We start from the raw sequence: 22,178 nt of genomic DNA, 5'->3' as shown, positions 1-22,178 counted from the left end.
GAAAAAAAATCATTAGTTCTACAAGCAAAGTGTTTGAGACTTCAAAATGGCTGATTATTAATTATATATATATATATATATACTGATATATATATATATATATATATATATATATATATACTGTATATAACATATATATAATTATATAATATTATATATATATATAATAATAATAATAATTATTATTATTATTATTATTATTATTATTATTATTATTATTATTATTATTATTATTATTATTATATTTCTCTTTTTCTCTCTCTTCTGTTTCCATACTTCTGTAAAGCTGCTTTTAGAAAATGGGAATTGTTCAAAGTGCTATACAAATAAATTTAATTTGAAATTTGAATTTGAAATATTTCTCTATATATTTCTTTACTTCCTTGCTGTAACTGACATTGCAATTAGATGTCATTAGTGTCATATCCATCACTTCTAAGGTGTTCAACTAGTTTGTATCTCCAACAAGCGAGACAGTAAACGAATCAAACTGTAGAGTTGAAAACTGACTCTAATACTGTTGTATTCCATCCACCTCAAGGATTCATGTCTTGTACATTCAGAGATGCTTTTCTGCTTAACACTGTTGTAAAGAGTGATTATTTGAGATAATGTAGCTTTCATGTCAGCTCTGAACAGTCTGGCTTTTTTTTCTGTACCATTCTGTGTGAGCTCTTATAATCCCATAAGATCATGAGATTAAATACTTACCTGATATATGAAACATGTAAATTAACATGAGCTCCAGACCTATATCTATAGGATGTGATGCATTGTGCTGGTTGGATATATGCATGAATGTGCAGGTGTTCCTATTAAAGTGGATGACGGTAAGTATATATGATAGATCAGAGTCAGATGTTAGAGAAGAGCAGCACATTTGAGAGACATACTGTATGTGGTTAATATAATTTCTGATTAATGACAATACAATGATCTGAAAGCTACTTTTATTGTTTCTTTTTTAATTACGTAGTAAAAGATATTGAGAGTTTTTATTTGATTTGAATCAACAATCAACTCTTCTTCAACGTACAGAGGTGGGTAAGATATGAATCTTCCGCTCCACCTCACTGCAGTATTTCTCTGGAAGTCCAGCTGCCCTGAAACACAGTAAAAAAATATCTTTATTATTATTAAACATAAACCAATCTATGTAAGCTTTGTGAATTTTCCCTTGCAGGATGACGTGTGTTCTCTAGAATTTTAATCAGTTAACATATGCATGTAACTACTCTTCGATTAAGACTCACTTCAGCTCCTTTAGCTTCTTTTCTTTAATCTCATCCAGACGTGCTCGACGGATACGAGCTTCCTCGTCCTGCTTCTCTACTTCGCGGAACACATCTCTCCTCCGAGTGATGGCCTGAGCCTCCCGCTCCCGAACCTGCTGCCGGATCTCCTCAGCGTGGCGCAGGACCTGCTGCTGATGCCGTTCCTCCTTTTCCTTCTCCCGTGCAATGACCTCCTGCTGGGCCCTGAGGTGGAAAAAGAAAAAATGCTTTAAAAAAAAAAACTTTGAGACATTTTAAATTAGACCAGTGAGGAAATGACCTGAGAATCAGTATTAACTTATTGGACTATGGCATTCCCAAAGACAAGCAACTTGGCAAATATTTTTAGATTAATACAAACTTTACTATTCTACATTCATGCTTGTATTGCAAAGTTTTAAAGATCGTTTAAATGATGAAATATCTTAGATATCTGTTCATTCCTGGATGTTCATCTCTGGTATCGCAAAAAAAATCACAGTCAATGTTAAAAAAAAATAAATGACCCCTTGTGTATAATTTTTGCTGATCTGACTAAGAGTGAAAAGGAATTTAATACCATACAATCATTTCATGACTTCAACATTTCTGGGAATATTTGCATGAATAATTCTCTTCCCATCACAGCAACCACACTTCAGATCTGACCTGAGTGAATGTGCTCCTTTTTCAGCCATCTGTTGTTCATTTACTCACATGTTTGCATCAGTATCACATCTGACATTCTGTCTAATTCTAATTTCTCTGTTTCCTGGGTGACCGAAAGCTTTACGGGCCGCCATCATGTTTCATTGCATGATTAGTTTTTCCCCTGAATCTCTTAATGGGTGAAAATTAATGGTGAGGATTAATGGAACAATAATACATGTATCAGTCCAAGCAGTGAGCTTACTGAGCATGTGTGAGAATAATGTTGGTGTAGTGATAAAAATCTCTTCAAATTGCAGCATGATCTAATGACATCAGCGAGTCGTGTGGTGGTGCTTCACCTCAGGACTTTCTCAAACTCGGCTCTCTCTCGTCCACCTTCGATACACAGCATGCGTTCTTTATGGGCTATCTGTTCTAGACGACTGGCCTTCAATCGTTCATCCTCTTCCAGCTTTTTTTTTATTTGTTCTTTCTCTTTCTTTCTCCATTCCCTTTCAGTAGCTTCCTGGTTCCTACGAGCCCTGAGTGCATCCTGGGAGATGACAGCAAAAAAAAACAAAAAACAAAAAAAAAAAACAGAAGTTGATTTGATTAAGCACATTTACATGAGTATATGATTTGATTAAATACATTCACATCCTGTTTTGCATTATACTCTGTCCGATGCTAGCAGAAGGATTTAATAAAGAAACCGTCAACACCGGTCTTAATTTGTATGCGAATAATATATAACAGTCGTCAAAAATTTCCACATATTACATGCAGCCGTGTTTTGCCAAACATCTGTACATACTTTAGTTTGTATATTGAAATAAGTACAGCTACACGATACAGAATGCACTTCATACAAAACAGATATTTTATTTTTTATTTTAGATTTACAGTAGTTTTAAATTGTTCATGAGACTGGAGAAGAAGTGGAGCCCAAATCAAAAAAATACAATATATGTATATGACATGGCAGGTGGTTAGGATTAGGAGTAGGGTGGATATAGGATAAGGGTTAGTTATGGGGGTGTGGCGGTGTGGGGTAGGGTGTTAATGGTCTAAGGTCAGTAAGGAGGTGAGGTGGCTCAATTGATAAGGTATTGGATTACAGCTCAGAAGGTTGTGAGTTCAAGTACTATTGCTTAACCCTCAATTGTTCAGTTGTATCACGTTAAAGTCGGATCAAATGTATGTTGCTCTGGATAATTGTGTCTGCCAAATGCCATAAACATAGTTACTCAAGGTTTGCTGATTAAGGCTTAAGTAATGATAGTTTGTCATCTTCCAGCAATAAAACTAGTCATTAATCAGCTTTACCTGTCACACAGATAGCGAAAACTCTTTTACCTGTTCAGCTTTATGATCTCTGTCTCTTTCCTGAAGAGCTCTCATTCGTGCCACTTCTTTCTCCTTCTCTTTTTTTATTCGTTTTTGTTCAGCATCATACTCTTCCTCCCGCGCCTGCAAGAAAGATATACACCTTAAATTTCACATGTGTGTTCTAAATGTGTGTGTGTGTGTGTGTGTGTGTGTGTGTGTGTGTGTGTGTGTGTGTGTGTGTGTGTGTGTGTGTGTGTGTGTGTGTACTATAAAATAACTTCATTATAGCTCACAGCACTGATTATTTGAATAGAGCCAGGTGAAAACAAAAGATTGTAAAAGAAAAGTTTTTAATCTGCACTTTGTATAAAGAAACACAAAAATCTAAAAATAATGTTGGTGTATCCTGGAGAAAAGATGGGCATATAAATTGTAACAGAATATTTATTACAGTTAAAATGGGAAACTAATACCATCTTGATTCTACACCATTAATACCTTTTTTGGTAATTGTAATGAGGGAATCTATCATTCGTCAAATCTAACACTATTATATTTCTTTGTATTCATATTTTTTCCTACAGGGTCTTAAACATTTAAATAATTAGCATATATGAAAACATAGGAAAACACCCATGCCACTAAAATGTGTAAAATCCTCGCTCACCAATTTCTTGTTCGTATATTCCATCGCGTCAAGGTCCGCCAACCTTTCCTCTTCTTTTTTGAGTTCTTTCGCAAGACGATTGTCCTCATTTATTTTCTTAATTTCCAGCTGAAGCCTTTCTTGCTCCTCTTTCCTCTTTTCCATAGCCTAGAGTCAAGGTCACAGATACACACATTTACACACTGCAGACCAACCAAACAGGTAATATAAAGGACAATTACAATAACTAAAATTATAACCAGGGAGAAATGTTGAAAAGTAGCAGTATAATAAATTTGAGTTGATTTCATAGGAGCCTATTTATTTACAATATTTTATATTAGTCAATTACATTAACAACTTAGTTTGTATATTGTTTATGTTTTTTAGGCTTTGGTCTCTTTATTAAGACCTCCATGGTCAAATTGTTGGGTTTTTCATGTTTTTGAGGATTTGATCACATCATCATCCTGGAAGTGTTTTGGTTTTGAGAGTCTTCTGATCTTATACCTTCAGCTCTTCTATCTGCAACTTCTCCAGCTTCTCCAGCATCTGCTGCCCTTCTTGTTCCTTCAGTTCTTCCTGCAACATGCGCTCCTCCTGACGTTTCTCAATCTGCTTCAGGATGCACATCTTCCCCCTTTAACAAAACGTATCCATGGCAGGCTCAGTAACTCAAAAAAAAAGTGTTTGAGATATTTGAGAAACGGTGTGTTAACAGCCCTTACTGAATTCTCTTATTTTTGCGTAGCTCGTCGATCTGTGCTTGAATCTCAAGGGCTCGCCGACGGTCCACCTCCATCATGGCATCAAGCCTACACTCCTCCTCCTGCAACTCAGACAGAATCTGCTTCTTCTCCTGAATCTGAGCGTCCCTCACTGCTTGGCACTGCGCGTCCAGAATCAGCTGAGGAGTTATGTTAACACATAAAAGCACACGGATGAACCCTTGCCATAGAAACAAACACACACACACACACACACACACACACACACACACACACACACACACACACACACACACACACACACACACACACACACACACACAAACAAACAACTAACACTTGAGAACAAATGTCAGACCTCGTTAAGTTTCTTGACCTCATCTTCTTGCTCCATTCTCAGGGCATTTGCCCTCTCCAATAAATACTGAGCTTGCTCCCTAGCCTCAGCTTCCAGGTCACTAAGGCCTTGGTTCTTCTGACGGCACAAGTCTGCTTGCTGCATAAGTATCTTCCTCTCCTCAGCAGCATTCTAACACAGACACAGAAACAGTAAGTGCATCCACATTATATACTGAAGCTACCTATTGTACTAGAATAGGTAGAAGAATAGGTAGAAGAGTACCTTATTATATAGGATATTTTTTGGATACTATGATACAAGATTTAAGTCAGAAGTCAATGTCCACTGACTATTTCAAATTTTATAGTCTTTATAACATCTTAAAAGCATTTTTCAAATGCTTCCTGCTCACCATGGACTCCTCCAAAGCTTTGCGCTGGCTCTCCTCTGCTGCATCTCTCTCCTCTTTCGTGAGCACACAAGATTTATCCATGATGCGTTTGATTTCAGCTGGGCAGAGGATGATGGACTGTTTGGATGGGTCCTTTTTGGGAATTCTAGTTTAATAGAACAAGGCATATTCCTGTTGCATTCCAATGTTTAAAGACCCCATATTTTATACAACCAAAGAACCACTCATGTGCAGTACTTGCCTCAGGTCCCTGATATGGTCCTTGGTGACGATACGTATTGTCTCATGATTTTGTGGCTTGGTGGTCGGAGCAGAGCGAGCCTGAGTTTTGGAGCCACCTTTAGGGAGGTCCTTATTTTCACATTCAGACTGGAAAGAAAAGGGATGAGACCTCAACATGCTACTTATTCACAGCCTAACTACTCACTGCTCATCCTGCTCATTTTTTAGGACTGTATATCAAATATTTGCTTCACACCTGTTTAACTGATCCAAAAAGAGTTTCATCGACATGGGAAGTGTGGGCTCGTGTCCGGTAACGACAGGAGCGAGCACTGTTACTCGTCATTCTTTTGGATGATGATGTCCCACTCTGAGGCTATAAAGAGCATCAACTTATACATGTCAGATTCAGACTTAAGCAATGTGTGTTACATTTATATATTTATTTATAGATGTGTAATGTGTATATATACATGTATGTATATATATATATATATATATATATATATATATATATATATATATATATATATATATATATATATATTTATATATACACACACACACACACACACACACACACACACACACACACACACACTTTCAGATATGTAAATAAAAATATATAAATAAATACTACTAGTTATTCTCATATAAATAATAAATAAACATATACACATATCTTTATTTAGATTTATATAGACTTCTTCTTATGTATATATGTATGTGTGTGTGTGTGTGTGTGTGTGTGTGTGTGTGTGTGTGTGTGTGTGTGTGTGTGTGTGTGTGTGTGTGTGTGTGTGTGTGTATATAAGGTCTATAGGCTCTTTAGGATTCTGAATCTAATTCTGATTCTGATTTTACAAATGTTAGAAAATCTAAATAAAGATATGTTTATATGTTTATTTATATGAGAATAACTTGCTGGCTCATTATTATATAATATGGTGATATTATATAATATATCTTATTTTTGATTGTTGTATAATCCATATAATATTTATTTATGTGTTTATATTAATATTTCAAGGCTGTTTGTTAGAAAGCATAAGAGTAACGTGAACTTACCATGTTTCCTCGCAGATTTAATTAAGCATTGAAGAAAACAAACGTTAGTTTATTATTAAATTCTAAGCGTCACACGGACAGCTACGCTTAATGGGTAGTAGGCTATACTATTAGCACCAATGCTAATGGATTTATGTTACTATAGAAACCGTTACTATAGTAGCAGAACAACAAGAAATCTGCGCATGCGCATGAATATTATTAGGCGTAGGTCCAATAACGTATGCGAATAAAATATTAATAAACCGTGTTTTTTTTTTTAATTTTTTGTTTGTTTTGCTGGCTTGTTTATTTGCTTTTGTCCCAAAGCTGTGAATTTATTAATCATTTTATGACCGTCTTTTAATAAGTACGAGCAAACAACTCGGCTCACCAATAAGAATCGACTCTTTCGGCTCCAGTAATATTTACTTCATTTTCTCCGGAAGGTTTGAAAAATCATTGATATTTCTTCATATCGATATTAAATATCTTAATTTTAATATCGATATGAAATTTTACTCCACATTCCTTATCCCACATTATGATTAACAATATAATACATCTGGCAAATAATAATAATAATAATAATAATAATAATAATAATAATAATAATAATAATAATAATAATAATAATAATAATAATAATAATAATAAATGAATCTATAACCATCGAACCACAGATCAATAATTTCTTTTTAATTTTTGTATGATCTGTGTCCATTTTCATGCCTCAACAGGTCTTTGATTTAGCTAAATACCATCATATCTTTAGAATTGCATGGCAAATAATCAACAGGAATGCAATTTTGTTAATTAAAAAAAGTATTTTATTTTAGAAGTTGAATTTGCTGCAATGATTCTCTGCACCATACACAGCTTTAATTAGTCTGTTTTATCAGCATGTACCATTCACTTAGAATTTCCACTTATAACTTCCACTACAGACAACTGGTCTTCTAAGGCAGCTGTTGAAGCAGTCCCTTAAACCATCTGGCCATATGCAACATTACATACATAGGAGCTCTGTGTGTGACAGACTAATGATTATGCTGCCTGCCGAGTGTTTCTGCTAGTGTCCTGATCATCTCTGCCAATTCTTCTGTCTCATTAGACTTCTCCAATAGCTCGTAGCGCAAACTTGAGATGTCCTGCTTTATCTCCTTCAGCTCCCCTGTAGAGTGAGAGAGACACAGTTAGTATGCAGGCATCATATTTCTTAAAGCTCTGTAGAAAGGCTTTTTTTTTTCGTTCAGATAAAGTAGGAAGCTACATCAAATTTGTGTATTTGTGTATTCAGAAATAACAATGGCATACTGTACCTTCATTTACCTCATCACTCTCTTTGTCCATCTGTGCTTTTATGATATATCTTTTGATTAATCGCTTCATGATCCTCTGTCAGGGAAAATTGTGCACTCAATGTCAAAGAAAGACAGTGACAAATGTCAAACAAACATGTTTATCAAACAAGGATTATTTAAGGCATTTAATCCCACATACTTTTCCTAGCTTTCCATGACCGTGGCAAGGATACATTTGGTAATGAATGTGAATGAATGAACTTAATAAGAATCTAAAAATGTATCTTCATAAAATTTGTAAAATTCTAAACTTCAGGGTTCTGTTTTTTTTGGGTTTTTTTTCTAAATCAAATCAGCCTGCATTAATTGTTTCCAACAGTTAGACATATTTTTTAATAATTCGGCCTAACTTCGATCAGCATTTCTTTTCTTTTTTTTTCTTAAGTCATTTATACTGTAAAATGTATAGCACTGGATAAAGTTCTCATATACACATATCTGGGAAAAGGTGGGATTAAGCATGTTGTAAAGGTGTCAGCATTTTACCCGATAACGACTCGAATGAGGTGATCCTGCATAATTTGTTTCTTTTTGTTCACCCAGCTGAAATAACAACAGATATCTTTTGTTTATTTCAACACAAATTCATGACTTTCTTACTTTGTTATTGTACAATGGCATCAGTATTTCTTTCTGCCTGGATTATGTATGACTGTTGCTGTGGTCAATGAAATTTCGTGATTTCAGTTAAGTACATTTTACAAAACAAATTCTCTTTCATTTCATCTTACTTCATTGAGCTCTGTGTCCTCCTTCAGACTGTCCTTGTGTCGGTGCAGAGGTGTTAACAAAAGCTTCTTGATTTTCTGACTCAGGCTGAGCACAGACTTGGGGCTGGGAATTAAATTAAAAGGTACTGGCAAAGTTCCACCTTCCTCAAAGTAGGAGAACCACAGCTTAGCTCGAGCAAACTTCCACTCCACATCTGCATCATCCTGTCAGAGGAAATGAGTCTCATAAAGGAAATCTGGCCTACAAAAATGACCTTGATGTTAAACATGGTGTGAGTGAAAATGATTGCAGGAGCATTATTAATACAGAAGACTTTATTGCTAGAAAATAACTGTTGCTGACATGCTGCTTTTGGAAATTATTTAGATGTGGACAAAACATTGACATTTGACATTTGACATTGGACCAATTTATCAGAATATTGAATAAATTAATCTTGTAATATTTAAAAATGGTAACAATTAATTTCAAAATGTAATCTTATATATCTAATCTCTCTCTCTCTCTCTCTCTCTCTCTCTCTCTCTCTCTATATATATATATATATATATATATATATATATATATATATATATATATATATATATATATAGTATAGATGTATAGATTCTTATTATGTAGGTAAATAAGCCATAACTCAAGAGGATCAAGAAGTTATTTTACAAACTTATTACCAAATCTTTACACGGAGCAACAACTTAAGGCTAATCAGATGTATTCACAAGTTTGAGGTATTTAATAATTGGACAAAACTAGGAACTTCTCATAAAAATGGGACAATAACCAGGATATATTCTGTAAAACTTACAATAACCAGGAAATGTAAAGCTTACAATAAGCAGGATATGTAAAGCATGTGTGTGTGTATGTGTGTGTGTGTGTGTGTGTGTGTGTGTGTGTGTGTGTGTGTGTGTGTGTGTGTGTGTGTGTGTGTGTGTGTGTGTGTGTGTTGTTTGTCTAGATTACCTCAATTTCCTGAAAGGAGCTGTTGATCATAGCGATGAGCATGTTGAGGAGGACGATAACCATGATAACATTGTAAACTCCATAAAGGACATAACCAATATTTTCTATGAATTTATGTCCATTATTAATGACAACTGATTTGACCTCTGAAAGTCCAAAAATAGCCCAGAACAACGTTTTAAAGCTCTCTTCAACACTGGGAAAAAATAAAAAAAGAGAGAGAAAAAAAGTGTTGTTTAAGTGTGGGCAAAATTCAACACAAACTGATTTTAGTCTATCTCTCTCTCTAACCACAGTGACAACACAAGACAGTTAGTTATGAGGAAACAGAAGAAACTGTAAACCTATAAATGAATATTTTTTCAATCTGCAATTACAGTAGTTAAGCCATAATAAATATTTGCATCTCCTACAACTGCAATTAAGAATCTGCGGGATTTTTGGAATATTCTAAATGAATAACAATGTCCCATAAATTAGATATAGTCTTATCCAAGAACCTGGTATACTTTCATATACTGTACATTGTTTATGATTGTCCAGGGTATGACTAAATTCTCATGGCCAGTTTGCATAAACACTCTTCATTCCACTCGTTGTAATTCAATCAATTTGCCAAACACCCACATGCAGAATGTCTTTAAATGTTGGTGCCAACAGCGTTTAATCCATGTGACAATCTAAAACGAGACATTTCAGAGGGATGTCTAAAAAACATTTAGCAAAGTAGTTTTCAGATCAATTCAATTCAAATTTTATTTGTATAGCTGTGGACATTGTCACAAAGCAGCTTTACAGGAATAGAAAATTATTGAATGAATAAAATGTATAGTTTAAAATGTTAGTTTACTGTATATTTATCCCTAATGATCCAAAGGCAACATTGGCAAAGAAAAACTTCATAAGTCAATGAAATGAAATCCCAGCGAGTACCCATTATTGGGATTATGTTATAACTATAGTATAGAGCCTCGCTCATTGTATTCTACATCAACATTTATTCCTAAATATATTGTTCGATACTGTAGAAATACTGTACAGAACTATACTGTAGAACCTTAACCACAGTGGCACTTATACTTTGGCAAATATAAATGTTAGTATCTTATTTTTTACCTTTGTTTCATGTTTCCATGCACATTTACTTCAGACAGATTTGTCAAAAAAAATCTGAATAGTATAAAAATATATGAATCAAATTTAATTGAATCACAGTAAAATTATAAAATATGATGATGCACTGGGTTGATTCTAATGGTCTTTTTGTAATCAAATAATTGTAAAGTCAAAGAGTCAAAGAACGCCTGGGATAGGCACAGGCTCCCCGTGACCCGAGAAGTTCGGATAAGCGGTAGAAAATGAATGAATGAAGAGTCAAAGAGTCAAAGTCAGTCTTTGAATGTTTAGTTGATAAACCCCCTTGATTTTGAATTTTAGTAACACAACCTCCTGCTCTAATTGTTAATTTAGAGTGGTGTTGTCGAATCCTTAATGTGCAAAAATGTTCACAGCAGTTTCCAATCAAAATCACAACAGATCCCAAACTACTCACGTTGTGAAGGCGTTGTTTTGTTTCGCTCCAAGGTAGTAGGAGTAGAGATTAAACATGCCGAACATAAAGGCCACAAACACCATAATAAAGATCACCATGAACTTAAAGATGTCTTTGACAGTCCTGCCTAGAGAGATCTGCAGCGGGCCAAAGCTCTCATTGGCTGGAAGGATGTAGGCGATCCGCGAGAAGCTCAATACTACAGCAATGGCATATAGACCCTCTGAGATCAGCTGGGGGTCAGAGGGCACCCAATAGATGCGTGCTACAAAGAAAAAACAAGTCTTGGTCAGTCAAATGTCTCCGCTAAAGTGTCACAAGTGGCAAATAAGAAGCTACATGTTTTCAAAAGAAGGCATGTTTCTAATATAAAATATTGATTTTTTTAATCACTGTGACAACGATACAATGCAAAAATATATTGTATCTTTGTCACAGTGATTAAAAAAATCAATCAACATTATAAACTAGTAACAAGTTGGCACAAAAACAGCACAGAAGAAAAGCTACTAGGAGGGGGCTTGTCCTTAAGACTCCTTTAACAAGCATGTTCAGAGAGCAAAATTGGGATATTTTTTAATTTATTTTACTAATTCAATTTAAGTCTTACTGTAGGCAAAATGTAGGAACTGCACACCAATGACTACTCATTAAATTGAAGGACAGACATGTTTCAAAATAGATCCATCCCATGCATATTCTGTATCACTTATCCTATACAGGGAGCCTGGAGTGCTAATGACACCCTGGAGACACCCCAACACAATTGCGCACACTTATGCACCCATTTATAAAATAAAGACAATTTGGAAATGCCAGTTAGCCTACCACACAAGTCTTTGGACTGTGGGAAGAAACCTAAGTACCCAGAGGAACCCTCTGAAGCACAAAGAACATGCAAGCTTAGCACACAATATACCAGCCCCCCAATCCTGGGGGTGAAAGCCAATGTGCTAACCACAAAGCCACTATGCCTCCTTTAAAACAGATCAGGGTTTAAAATGTATCAAAACAAAATTCAATATAACTTGTCTCTACTTGCTAGCTGTGTTTCACAATTGCTTGTTGGAACATCATTTTTTTATGGAAAATTGTTTGATTTGAGATGATTATTTGATTTGAAATACTTGGCTATGTTACATCTAGAGCTCCAGCAGGCTGTAAACAAGTCCTGAGGAGACACATCTGTCCAGTTATAAAGTGCTCCAAAATAACGAGACAGGAAAAGCCCAGATTTTGACAGTCAAACTGTAGATGCCAACACCTATACCACTAGGAGGCCTGAACAAACAGGATGCTTTGTAAATCACTGAAATCACTGCGAAAATACAGGATGTCCAAATTAAGATACCCCTCTGAACTTTAGTACATCTAAGTATTTTGTTTAATGAAATGTACATATTATACGTGAAATTTATTTCTTAAACCTTTAACATAAGCAAATACTCTATAGAAAAAATATACAACATACAGAAAAATATACTATTTAGTTCTTCAGTTCCTCACTTCCTCCTCTGACCCAATCACTATTTTCTAGACAAACTTACCTAAGCGATAATACTCAATCTCGTAAGGCAATGTTACGTTAGAGAGGTTTGTGTAGTGCTCATCGACATAACTCTGTGCAGAGTACGCATGCCAGAAAGCCATGAATCTTGCTATGAATGACGATACAAAGATGGCCAGCATCCCAAAGTCCAACAGATTCCAGGGTTCCAACAGATATTCCCGAGGGCCTTGAGACCAGATCTCCTTGCATTCAGCCCAAATCATTCCTTTAAAATGGATGAACAAGACATATTTAATTCAAACGATATGTGATCAATGAAGCTAGAAAAAAAGCAGAGATAGTAAATTAAAAGAGCTCTGACACAAAAAGTCTATTCATCTTATGCGATTATGAAGAAATTGAACAGAAAGCTCAGAATTAATCATCACAAAGCAATACTGCGTACTAGACTCTAAATCTTCTCGTGCTTTTTAGAAGAATGAGTAGCACTACTGTAATTCACAGACCTCTAATAGAAAAAAAATCGTATGGCCTGTAAGCCAGGCTACTAATGTGGGTTGTTGAAATAACCAACATCAAATAGAAAATGTTCTTGAGTTATGTAAGTGCAACAGTGTGTGGAAAGTGACCTGTGACTCTGGACAGAAATGTTATAGAGGAGTAGATGAAGGTAGGCTGGTGAGGTAGGTAGTCTTTGTGAACAGAATGTGTGGTTAAGTGAATTTCAAGTGTTGGAGATTCATTTGAGTTCAAGTTCAAGGAAAAATGTGTTTTAACAAAAGCAATGACAGTACTGTATATTGGATTTCTGTGAAATAAAAATCTATTAAAATGAATCTAGTATTGCTAACATTGCTTTGCAAAGAAACGTTCTTAAATATTTTTACGACATTTTAAAAGGTTTATTATTAATTAAATCTTCTGTAAAATGCTTTATTCTGGTCCCGGTAGTGGTGGGTTCAGTGAGCACTGGGTGTGAAGCAGGAATACACACTGGATAAGATGGTCCATATCAGGGCACTATGCACTTACACATTCATACCAAGGAGCAATGTAGATGCTTTTTTGAGTGGTAAAAACAGAGAAAAAAGAGGAAACCGACATGTGACACTGTGCATAGTCAATCATTTGATCTCAGGATCCAATCTATTTTAATATTACTATCTTATTTAAAAAAAAATTATTTCCAGTTACAGAAATAATTGATGTTTGTTGTGTTTCATCAGATCTACTGTAACACTGTGGATTGCAACACTCATGACTACTCCTGCACCCTGGGAAAATTAAAAGAACAAATCCAACCTATGACCCAGGAAATGATCAGCATCTCCATCCAGGTGAAAGGGGTAGTTTTCATGCGGAACAGCTGTGTAGGATGGTCATGTATGGTCATGTTTGGAAGAAGAGTCGTTCCATCAAACCGATCTGCTGCGTTCATAATCAGGAGACCAAGGAAGATGGTGAATGAAGCTGCATGGGCTACAAATTTCAGGAAAGGACCACGAATGATCTTCCCTAACTGCAAAGCAAATAAATATATAGAAAAAAATAATTTGTTTAAAATCAGTCTTGCATAATATTCATTAAAATATTCAAATGTTGTATTTCAGCTGCTTGATCGATAAAGCTTATTTGTGAAATAATTATTATATTACAGACCTTACTCAAAACCTTTTTTTTTAAACAAAATTTCTATTCAGAAAAATAAGTAAGTTTTTATCTATTCATAATAAATAAATATTGGACTTAGAAGGGGAATTGTAGAAATGTGTTGATATTACAGTCTGTAATAATCTACAGATCTTTGAGACAGAACATTGGTTGAATAGATGCCGGAACGTTCTTTTACATCTTAATGTGGCATTTATAGCTGTTCCTCTGTCAAAATCTAAAGCCTAGCAAAGGTCTTGTCTACTGTAGGCCGACCTTGCTTGAGGGTGCTATCCAGTACAGCAGAGCCAGGATTGGCAGTCCAACAGCCACCCCAAACACCACCAGCAACTTCACAGCGGTAGTCTGCTGCCGGAGCCCAGACAGATTTTCATACCAAATGGAGAGGAGCTGCTGCTGACAGTTTGGATGAGCTACAAACTGTGTAGGAGGAATTGAAGCATTAAACAATGTAAGAGGCAAAGAGTTTATTTTATCCATGTCAGCTGCAGAACTGATAGATCTTATTAAATTAAATCCAATTAAGACCTTTTTTAAAAGGCTGTGCAAAAATAAAAACATGTTTCAGAGATTTCACCTTTTTGAGCTCATATTTGATGGCCAGTTTTAGACGAATAAGGCTCGGTCTGCCTGTTTTGTCGTTGCTGTTTAACTCTGTGTCTCCATTCAAGATGGCTCCCACCTCTTCTGTGTTCCGGCACAAGTCCAAAAGTCCGACCACAAAGTCTTTGCATTGCATAGACAACTTTTTATAATCATTCTAGAAACGAAAATCAGTACATTGATAACTGTAACATCATTATATCTTCACATGCCTAAAACATACTTTGAACAAATGCTCTATGAGCAGCTTATTAACATAACAGTTCCATTTTGTCTTTTCAAACATAGTGCCTAAATAAAATGCGCCTTGTGAAGAACTAGAGCGCATTTAGAAATGGCATCATATTTTACTCATGATGGTTCACAGCATGGGCTTTGAGCTGTAATACATATGATTAACCACATGACATGATGCCATATATTAGAAACCTTAAAGAAATCAGAGTGGTGATTTCTCTCTGAAAAGAGAGAAAAAGAGAAATTGCATTTAATATCTTTAATTCTGCTTTGCTTATATGTGTTTAACATTAAAGACTGTACAACATCAAAATATCTCACACCGCTCTGCCCTTCACAGGATTTCACCATTACTAGAGCATTTATTGTGTACAGTTCCTACTCCATAACCCCATACACTTAATAGCTCACATAAGGAGTCATATACAGTAGAGATTCTATTGAGAAAAAATTACTATTTGTTTAACTTCATTTATAATTTTATCACAAGCAGGGTCTTGGTGGATTTAGAGTCTATCTCAGAACTCTGGGCATGAAGCAGGAATACAAATACACCCTGAATTGAATTCACACACTGGTACAAGTCTATGGACAATTTAGTATAGCCAATACACCTGTCTTTCATTCACCTACTGTTTTGGCAGGCTGAAGGAAACTGGAGGAGAAGGAAACCTAGAACTGCAAAGCAGCAACATTACACTCTGCACCAGGAATGGATAATGTAATTGGAAATGAATTACATTATATCTCTTAATAATAATAGTTAAAAATAAGTGAAAAAATATACTTTAAACAAAAAGGAAGCTATTGAACAACAAAATTCTGACATTTAAGCATGCAGTGAAAGTAAAAATGTCCTTAAACTTTTAACCCATTCTTAAGATATAGTGCTAACAAGAATCTCGAACAGACATAATGCCTTCTAGGTTTCTAGAAGTTCAGCCCTATTATATTATTAGACTGGTTCCCATCAGTAATCACTGAGGCCTGGGTACTGACTTGATTTGCTGAATCCCTACAGTACCCTAGATCACTGGTGTAGTCTACATGATATGCAGGTATACGCCGTATACCCACTAAGAAAGGCCAAGGATTTCCGTATACCCACTTAAAAAGCGTGAGGATATGTAACAATATCGTTTTGTGACAGAACTTTCATTCATAATTTCACCCTGTCTGTATTGCGAACACAGACTGTGGTTGCGATTGCGAATCACTAATGTTTTTGGATTATTGGGGCTTCTGTGGCCTGTGACCTGATCTGACGTCACCTACCAAGGAGGAAAATTAGTTGCTGGGCGGTGTTTTTTGGAGCAAATTTGAAATTACCAGTTCATTCAGTTCATAATATTCTGTAATGAAAGAGTGTTGGTTATAGAACTGAACAAATGTTTATTGTTCACTCTTAAATGTACATTGAAAATTGACAGCTGATAAAACCTGTGCTCCAGGTCCCATATTCATATAACATTTAAGGCTAAATGTAGCTCTTAAAGGTACAGTTCACATAAAAATGAAAATTGTGTTATTTCCTCACCCTCAATTTGTTCCAAAACTGTATGAGTTTCTTTCTTCTGTTTAACACAAAATATGATATTTTGAAAAATGTTGGTAATCAGACAGTTGGCAGCACCCATTGACTTTCATAGTCTATATTTTTTCCTACTGTGAAAGTCAATGGGTGCTGCCAACTGTCTGATTACATTAAGCCTTAAATGTTATATGAATATGGGACCTGGAGCACAGGTTTTATCAGCTGACTGTCTTTTGTTGCTTATAATAATTTGGAATGTTGATAACACATAAGCAGTCTTTAATAATGCCCTAAATTATATGAAGATGCATATTTTATGCATTAGTGAGTGTGGTGGTGCCTATGGGGTGTCGCTCTAGGATGGGTACGGAGGGGGAAAAAAAAAAATCACAGTATACTCACTACAAAAACTAGACTACACCACTGCCCTAGATCTGCTACAAGCAGAGAAGGCCCTTACCTTGAACTCTTTCTCTACATTGGCCAGTACAGCCAGCTCGTTGCTAAGCTCCAGCGCAGTCAGCACAGGGTCTTCACTGGAGAGTGAGAGGTAGGCTGGGCTGGCCAGACCCTTGTAGGCATTGATACGGGAACGAGAGTGACTGAAAGAATCATGCCTCTGGTGGTAGACACAGGTGTTACATTTGCAGAAGTAGTCATGAGGCCGCTCAATGCGAGCTCCCTTCAGTAACAGGATGTGTACAATTTCATATTCATGGCAGTGAGAGGCCAGGATGATGGGTGTAATGTCTTGTGAAAAACGCATTCCGTCATCATCATAGGCGAAGAAATCATCATTTGTTTCAGCTTGTAGGGTGCTGTTGGTTAGCTTTGATGTGTCTGCAAAGGCCTGGTGGGCCAATATGGCTTCCACAATTCGGATGTAACCTTTGCTGATAGACAGAAGCAGAGCATCACCTATCCTGGCAAGGTTGTCCTTCTTCAACAGTAGCTCTGTCACCTCCAAGTGCTCATTGGCCACCGCCAACTGTAGAGCATTCTGCCCCATATAGTCCACACAGTTGATATTAAGTTCAGGAAGTTCCTCCAGCATCTTACGGACAACAGGAATGTTTCCGTACTCAGCTGCCTCAAGAAATAACTCTTCAGCAAGCGATAGGCTGTTGCAGTGAGCTCCAAACATATATGCCGGACGGCGCATGGCCAAGCGACGACTCTTAGCCAACATCTGGCTCTGGGTAATTTTTCTGTCAGCATTGGTTCTCCTATAAGTGGGAAAAACAATTAAACGAAACCAAGGTGCTTTGTTTTAATCAAGGCAAATATGACTGTCACTGAGCCAATTAATGACTGCAATGATTTCTCCAAATGCCAAGTGCTTCTAATATGCTTCAATTTAGTTACTTTTAACAAATTTGCACTAAGACTGTCTTTCACCTCTTTAATCAAAATGATCAGCTAGGGAAGCATTCACTTTTTGGTTCAATCTGGTTTGATTACTGTGTTTCTGTAAAACAAAAAAATATGATAATGAAATGAATACTAAAGTGCACTCTTTTTTAGAACTTTTCTCCTCTTGGCAGAGGCATGTACACAAGAATGCCACAGGAGAGACAGCATGGCGAGGGACTCTGACTCAGTGTCCACAGATTTCAGAGACTAATGGTGCAGAATGAAAAGGCTTCTGCTGTCTGAGTCACAGCTCATAAACTGCCCTGAGTCCAATTAATAACAAAAAAGTTGGGTCCAACTGATGGCATAAAAGCTTGTCGTTTTCTGTAGCTCTGTCCCAGCAGTATTCTCTGTGGGTGTTTAATTCAATAGACATTCGATATGAACTGTACATATGAGATCTTGGCACACCCACCTTTAATTAGTAATCATGTTGTAAATATCGCTTCTCTTCTTGAGTACGGAAATGTCAAAGCATTTTGATTTTAAAGCATGATAACCTTTTTTTGTTTAATAGTTTTGGAAAAGTACACAGAAATATTAGACTGCCATGTAAATTAGATGATTTATGAATATGTGGTTTGAAATAGTGAGACGGTGGTACATTCCATTTGGATAGAGATTGTGAAACTGTGAATAATGGTGTGTTTGTACTGAAATGTGATTCTCAAATGTGAAACAAGTTCTTGTTATTGAATGACACAAAAACGTTTAAGCACAAAATCAAAGATGTATAAGGGTTTATCAGGTGTCTTAGTATCTAATTGATATACAAAGTTTTTGTTTGTTTGTTTGTTTGTTTGTTTGTTTGCTTTGCCATAGAAATGAAGCTACATAACCTTAAAGGATGGTCCAGTGTTTCGATTTGCTAACCATGCTGTCATGTGAAATCTGAGGGTTCACTAGCTAGTTCTCCCAATAAAGCAATCTATGAAATGGTGAGGATGTTGATGAAATCTAGTTTATAACTTGCCCATGTTATACTTATGTATAAATAAATTGAAGGAAATGAGATGTGAAATCAGCTAATTTTTCAATGTGTAATAAACCCTCTCTCTCACATACGCGCGCGCGCGCACACACACACACACACACACACACACACACACACACACACACACACACACACACACACACACACACACACACTTGCCTGGCAGACATAACACATTCCATATTATTGATTCCCTTGCACCCAGCAAAGCAGTTAGCCCTAGGTCCAAAGCCCTAAATTGATTTTCATTTCTATAATCAATGATCATCAGCTTTATAGCTTGTACACTGTCAGAAAAAGCATTCAGTATGGGTGAAGTTTTGTTCACCAAGGCAATTCTGTACCTTAATGAGGTTTCGCTACAATTACGTTTTTATCACTGAGTATGCAAATTAGAGTACCACTTCAGTGACAAGTATTTGATTAAAAAAAAAATGCTTATAATTGAAGCCCTAAAAAAATCGACGTTATATATCACCATTGTGTAGATACATTTATATGCCAGCACTAGTTGTAATTTTATCATGTGAAACAGCCCTATCCATATTTAAGATTTTAAAAATTAATCTAGATTTCTTGGGAAAACATACAGGTTTGATTTGGAACTCTACAACATTGGTTCCTTATCAGAGAACATTTCCTGTAATCTAGGAACTATTAACTATTCAAATAACCAGTTAAACCTTTTGTATGAATTAATCCTGTTTCTCTTTTAGATCAGTTTTTTTGTATGTTGTCCTTAAATGTATACAAATGGGCTAAAATGCACATTCTTATAATCCTATTATCTGCAAATAGAAACTAAAGTACAAATCCCTTATATATCCAAAGAATCTTTTATTCTTCAAGAGCATTTACCATATATATAGTGGAAACGATGCAAATGAACAAAGGTTACAGGTCTTGCTCAAGGACGCAAATGAACCATACCAGCTTGGTGCTGGTACCACAACTAGCTCAAACATGTTGCACTGATTAACTTCCACCACTAAATCACCCAGATGAATTTCTGTGTTTTCTTTTAGTAAAACCATCCAATACTTTACTGACGTCGACATAAAGAGAATAATGCGTTAAGATGCATTATGAATTGTACTATTTCGGAATTTCACTGTAAATCAATGCACTGCCTTTACAGTTCAATCTTGTGAAATCTTACGTCAGTAATTCGACTTACAGTAATAGTGTAAAATTTACGGCATTTTTGTGTTGTCTGTCCATGGCGCGTAATTCGTGCGCATTGCGCGTAATGGCTACATGTGTTCCACTTTGTGCTTTGCAGATTAAGTGACATTCCGTGAAATTGCCCGGTCCTGGTATATATTCAATATAACTTCCTTGTTGAAATCGATACTCGTAATAGTGCGATGGAATGAGATGTGCCAAACTATTAAATAAAATAAAAAATATATATAAAGTTCATGTGGCGCCGCTTATTTACAGTAATATCCTGTTCATGTATTATTGAATGTTGTGCATGCATTGGCGTTGTGTTGCTTCCTGGCACTAGCAGGGTTTTGAAGATGAACACATTTTGCTGTATATATATATATAGTATATATATAAGACAAAACGGATTGACTGAGAGCGGATGGAACTCACCTTAGGTAAGTAGATCGTTGTCGAAAAATTGCGTGTCTGTCCTCACATGGTTCTTTCGTTGTTCCGTGGTCTACACTGGGTTTCCGGGCTGAACTTTGTTCTGGAGGTAAGCCCTCAAAGCACATCGGTCTCCTCATGACTTAAAGACCTTGCAGAGCAGACAATCCGCGGTAGAACAGTCCATGAGCTTCATTTAATGCTGTCTTACTTCGTGCCTTTCATATTAAAACCGATGCAAACACGACCATTTGCCCTGCCAATGGATGGAAGAGAGACATTTAACACCCGCATCCTTGAAGCTGGCCGGATGCCCGGACTCTCCACGCATTAACATCACACACGCTGAGGGATGCTCAGGAGCGCGTGCTTCTTGTAGATGAATGAAACGCAAAAAAATGCATCTTAAACTCTTTCCTTAACGTCTTTTTTTTTTTTTTTTTACATATAATATTGTGTTCTTTGTGTTCATTGTAAATTCAAAAATGCGTTTGCAGACAAATCAGTTAATCATTCATGTCCCTGTCAGGGTTATGGTGAATTCAGTACCCATTCTGGGAACAAAAGTTGGGACCCAGGTGCATCACAGGCTACCGTGCACACTCACATTTGCACACTCATTCACACCTAGCATATATAGCACAGTCATAGTCATTGGACACAACCTGTAAGAAATCCATACTAATACAGGGAGAACATGCAACACCCCATACTGTAGCTTTCAAGTGGTTCTATCTTCATGATTATGGATTATTTTCCTTTAGCTATAGTGGTATTTTTCTTCACAGGTTCTACAGTATATATGAACCATCAAACATGAACAATTTGTTCAACTGTCAGTATTGTAATCTACTTTTGGTTGGACCTCGTATAGAAAGATCTCTTGGTGTGCTGCAATTTGATTTAGCAATATGGAGTGGTTTGTCAGTGGAGTGCTTAAACAGAACTACAAAAAAAATACAATAGTATCCAACATGCTTGACAAATTTAAAAGAAAATATCTTGGGCACCAATTTATAATAATGTATAATGTATAATGCAGTTTGTATAATTTATTGGGTTTTTTTTTTATGTTTAATACAGGATTTTACATTATTACAACATTTTAACCTTTCCAATTGGCTCCTTGGCAGATGAAATTAATTTATGTTACATAAAGTGTAAACGTCTGGGCATCCACAGTGCATTCAAACCTTGTGCATACACTTAGTGTTTTAGGTATATGGAAACAAGTTGGTGAACAAAATTTTAAAGCATTTGGAACTTAAATCTGAATGTGTTCATCTGAATGTGATTTTTAGAAGAAACCCTCACATTAACCCCCACCCCCACCCCCCAAATAATTATACAGAGCTCACCTGTCAACACTGTTTGC

At 36.0% G+C, this 22,178-nt stretch overlaps 2 protein-coding genes across 2 annotated transcripts; both read right to left on the bottom strand.

The window, feature by feature from the left end:
- Nucleotides 1–933: 933 nt before the first annotated feature.
- Nucleotides 934–6,789, bottom strand: cfap45 (cilia and flagella associated protein 45). The gene is made up of 12 exons (XM_027161900.2): nt 6,650–6,789; nt 5,838–5,957; nt 5,601–5,728; nt 5,360–5,504; nt 4,966–5,136; nt 4,608–4,786; nt 4,390–4,519; nt 3,901–4,047; nt 3,261–3,374; nt 2,264–2,457; nt 1,254–1,478; nt 934–1,103 (listed from the first exon to the last, which is right to left on the bottom strand). Exons 1-12 carry the CDS (start codon nt 6,650–6,652, stop codon nt 1,028–1,030), a joined length of 1,632 nt encoding a protein of 543 aa, XP_027017701.2. The 5' UTR covers nt 6,653–6,789; the 3' UTR covers nt 934–1,027.
- Nucleotides 6,790–7,444: 655 nt separating this feature from the next.
- Nucleotides 7,445–21,174, bottom strand: trpc6b (transient receptor potential cation channel, subfamily C, member 6b). Its single transcript, XM_027161899.2, has 12 exons — nt 20,807–21,174; nt 17,258–18,023; nt 15,001–15,183; nt 14,679–14,843; nt 14,055–14,271; nt 12,790–13,017; nt 11,243–11,507; nt 9,691–9,886; nt 8,724–8,927; nt 8,479–8,535; nt 7,951–8,026; nt 7,445–7,802 (listed from the first exon to the last, which is right to left on the bottom strand). The coding sequence occupies exons 1-12, from the start codon at nt 20,941–20,943 to the stop codon at nt 7,669–7,671; spliced, it is 2,628 nt and encodes an 875-aa protein (XP_027017700.2). The 5' UTR covers nt 20,944–21,174; the 3' UTR covers nt 7,445–7,668.
- Between the last annotated feature and the right edge of the window lie 1,004 nt (nt 21,175–22,178).

This window comes from Tachysurus fulvidraco, chromosome 13, assembly GCF_022655615.1.
Source record: "Tachysurus fulvidraco isolate hzauxx_2018 chromosome 13, HZAU_PFXX_2.0, whole genome shotgun sequence".
Lineage (NCBI taxonomy): Eukaryota > Metazoa > Chordata > Actinopteri > Siluriformes > Bagridae > Tachysurus > Tachysurus fulvidraco.
This window is presented reverse-complemented; position numbering and strand designations above follow the sequence as displayed.

Coding starts and splice junctions, on each gene's coding strand:
- cfap45 (XM_027161900.2), bottom strand. Junction 5,729..5,837: donor TTTTTGGATCAGTTAAACAG/GTGTGAAGCAAA, acceptor TTTTCTTTCCAG/TCTGAATGTGAAAATAAGGA. Junction 4,048..4,389: donor TGCAGATAGAAGAGCTGAAG/GTATAAGATCAG, acceptor CCTTGACTCTAG/GCTATGGAAAAGAGGAAAGA.
- trpc6b (XM_027161899.2), bottom strand. CDS start 20,943: ATGAGGAGACCGATGTGCTTTGAGGGCTTACCTCCAGAACAAAGTTCA. Junction 14,844..15,000: donor TCAAATATGAGCTCAAAAAG/GTGAAATCTCTG, acceptor CCTCCTACACAG/TTTGTAGCTCATCCAAACTG. Junction 8,536..8,723: donor AGGACACAGAGCTCAATGAA/GTAAGATGAAAT, acceptor TTGTTATTTCAG/CTGGGTGAACAAAAAGAAAC.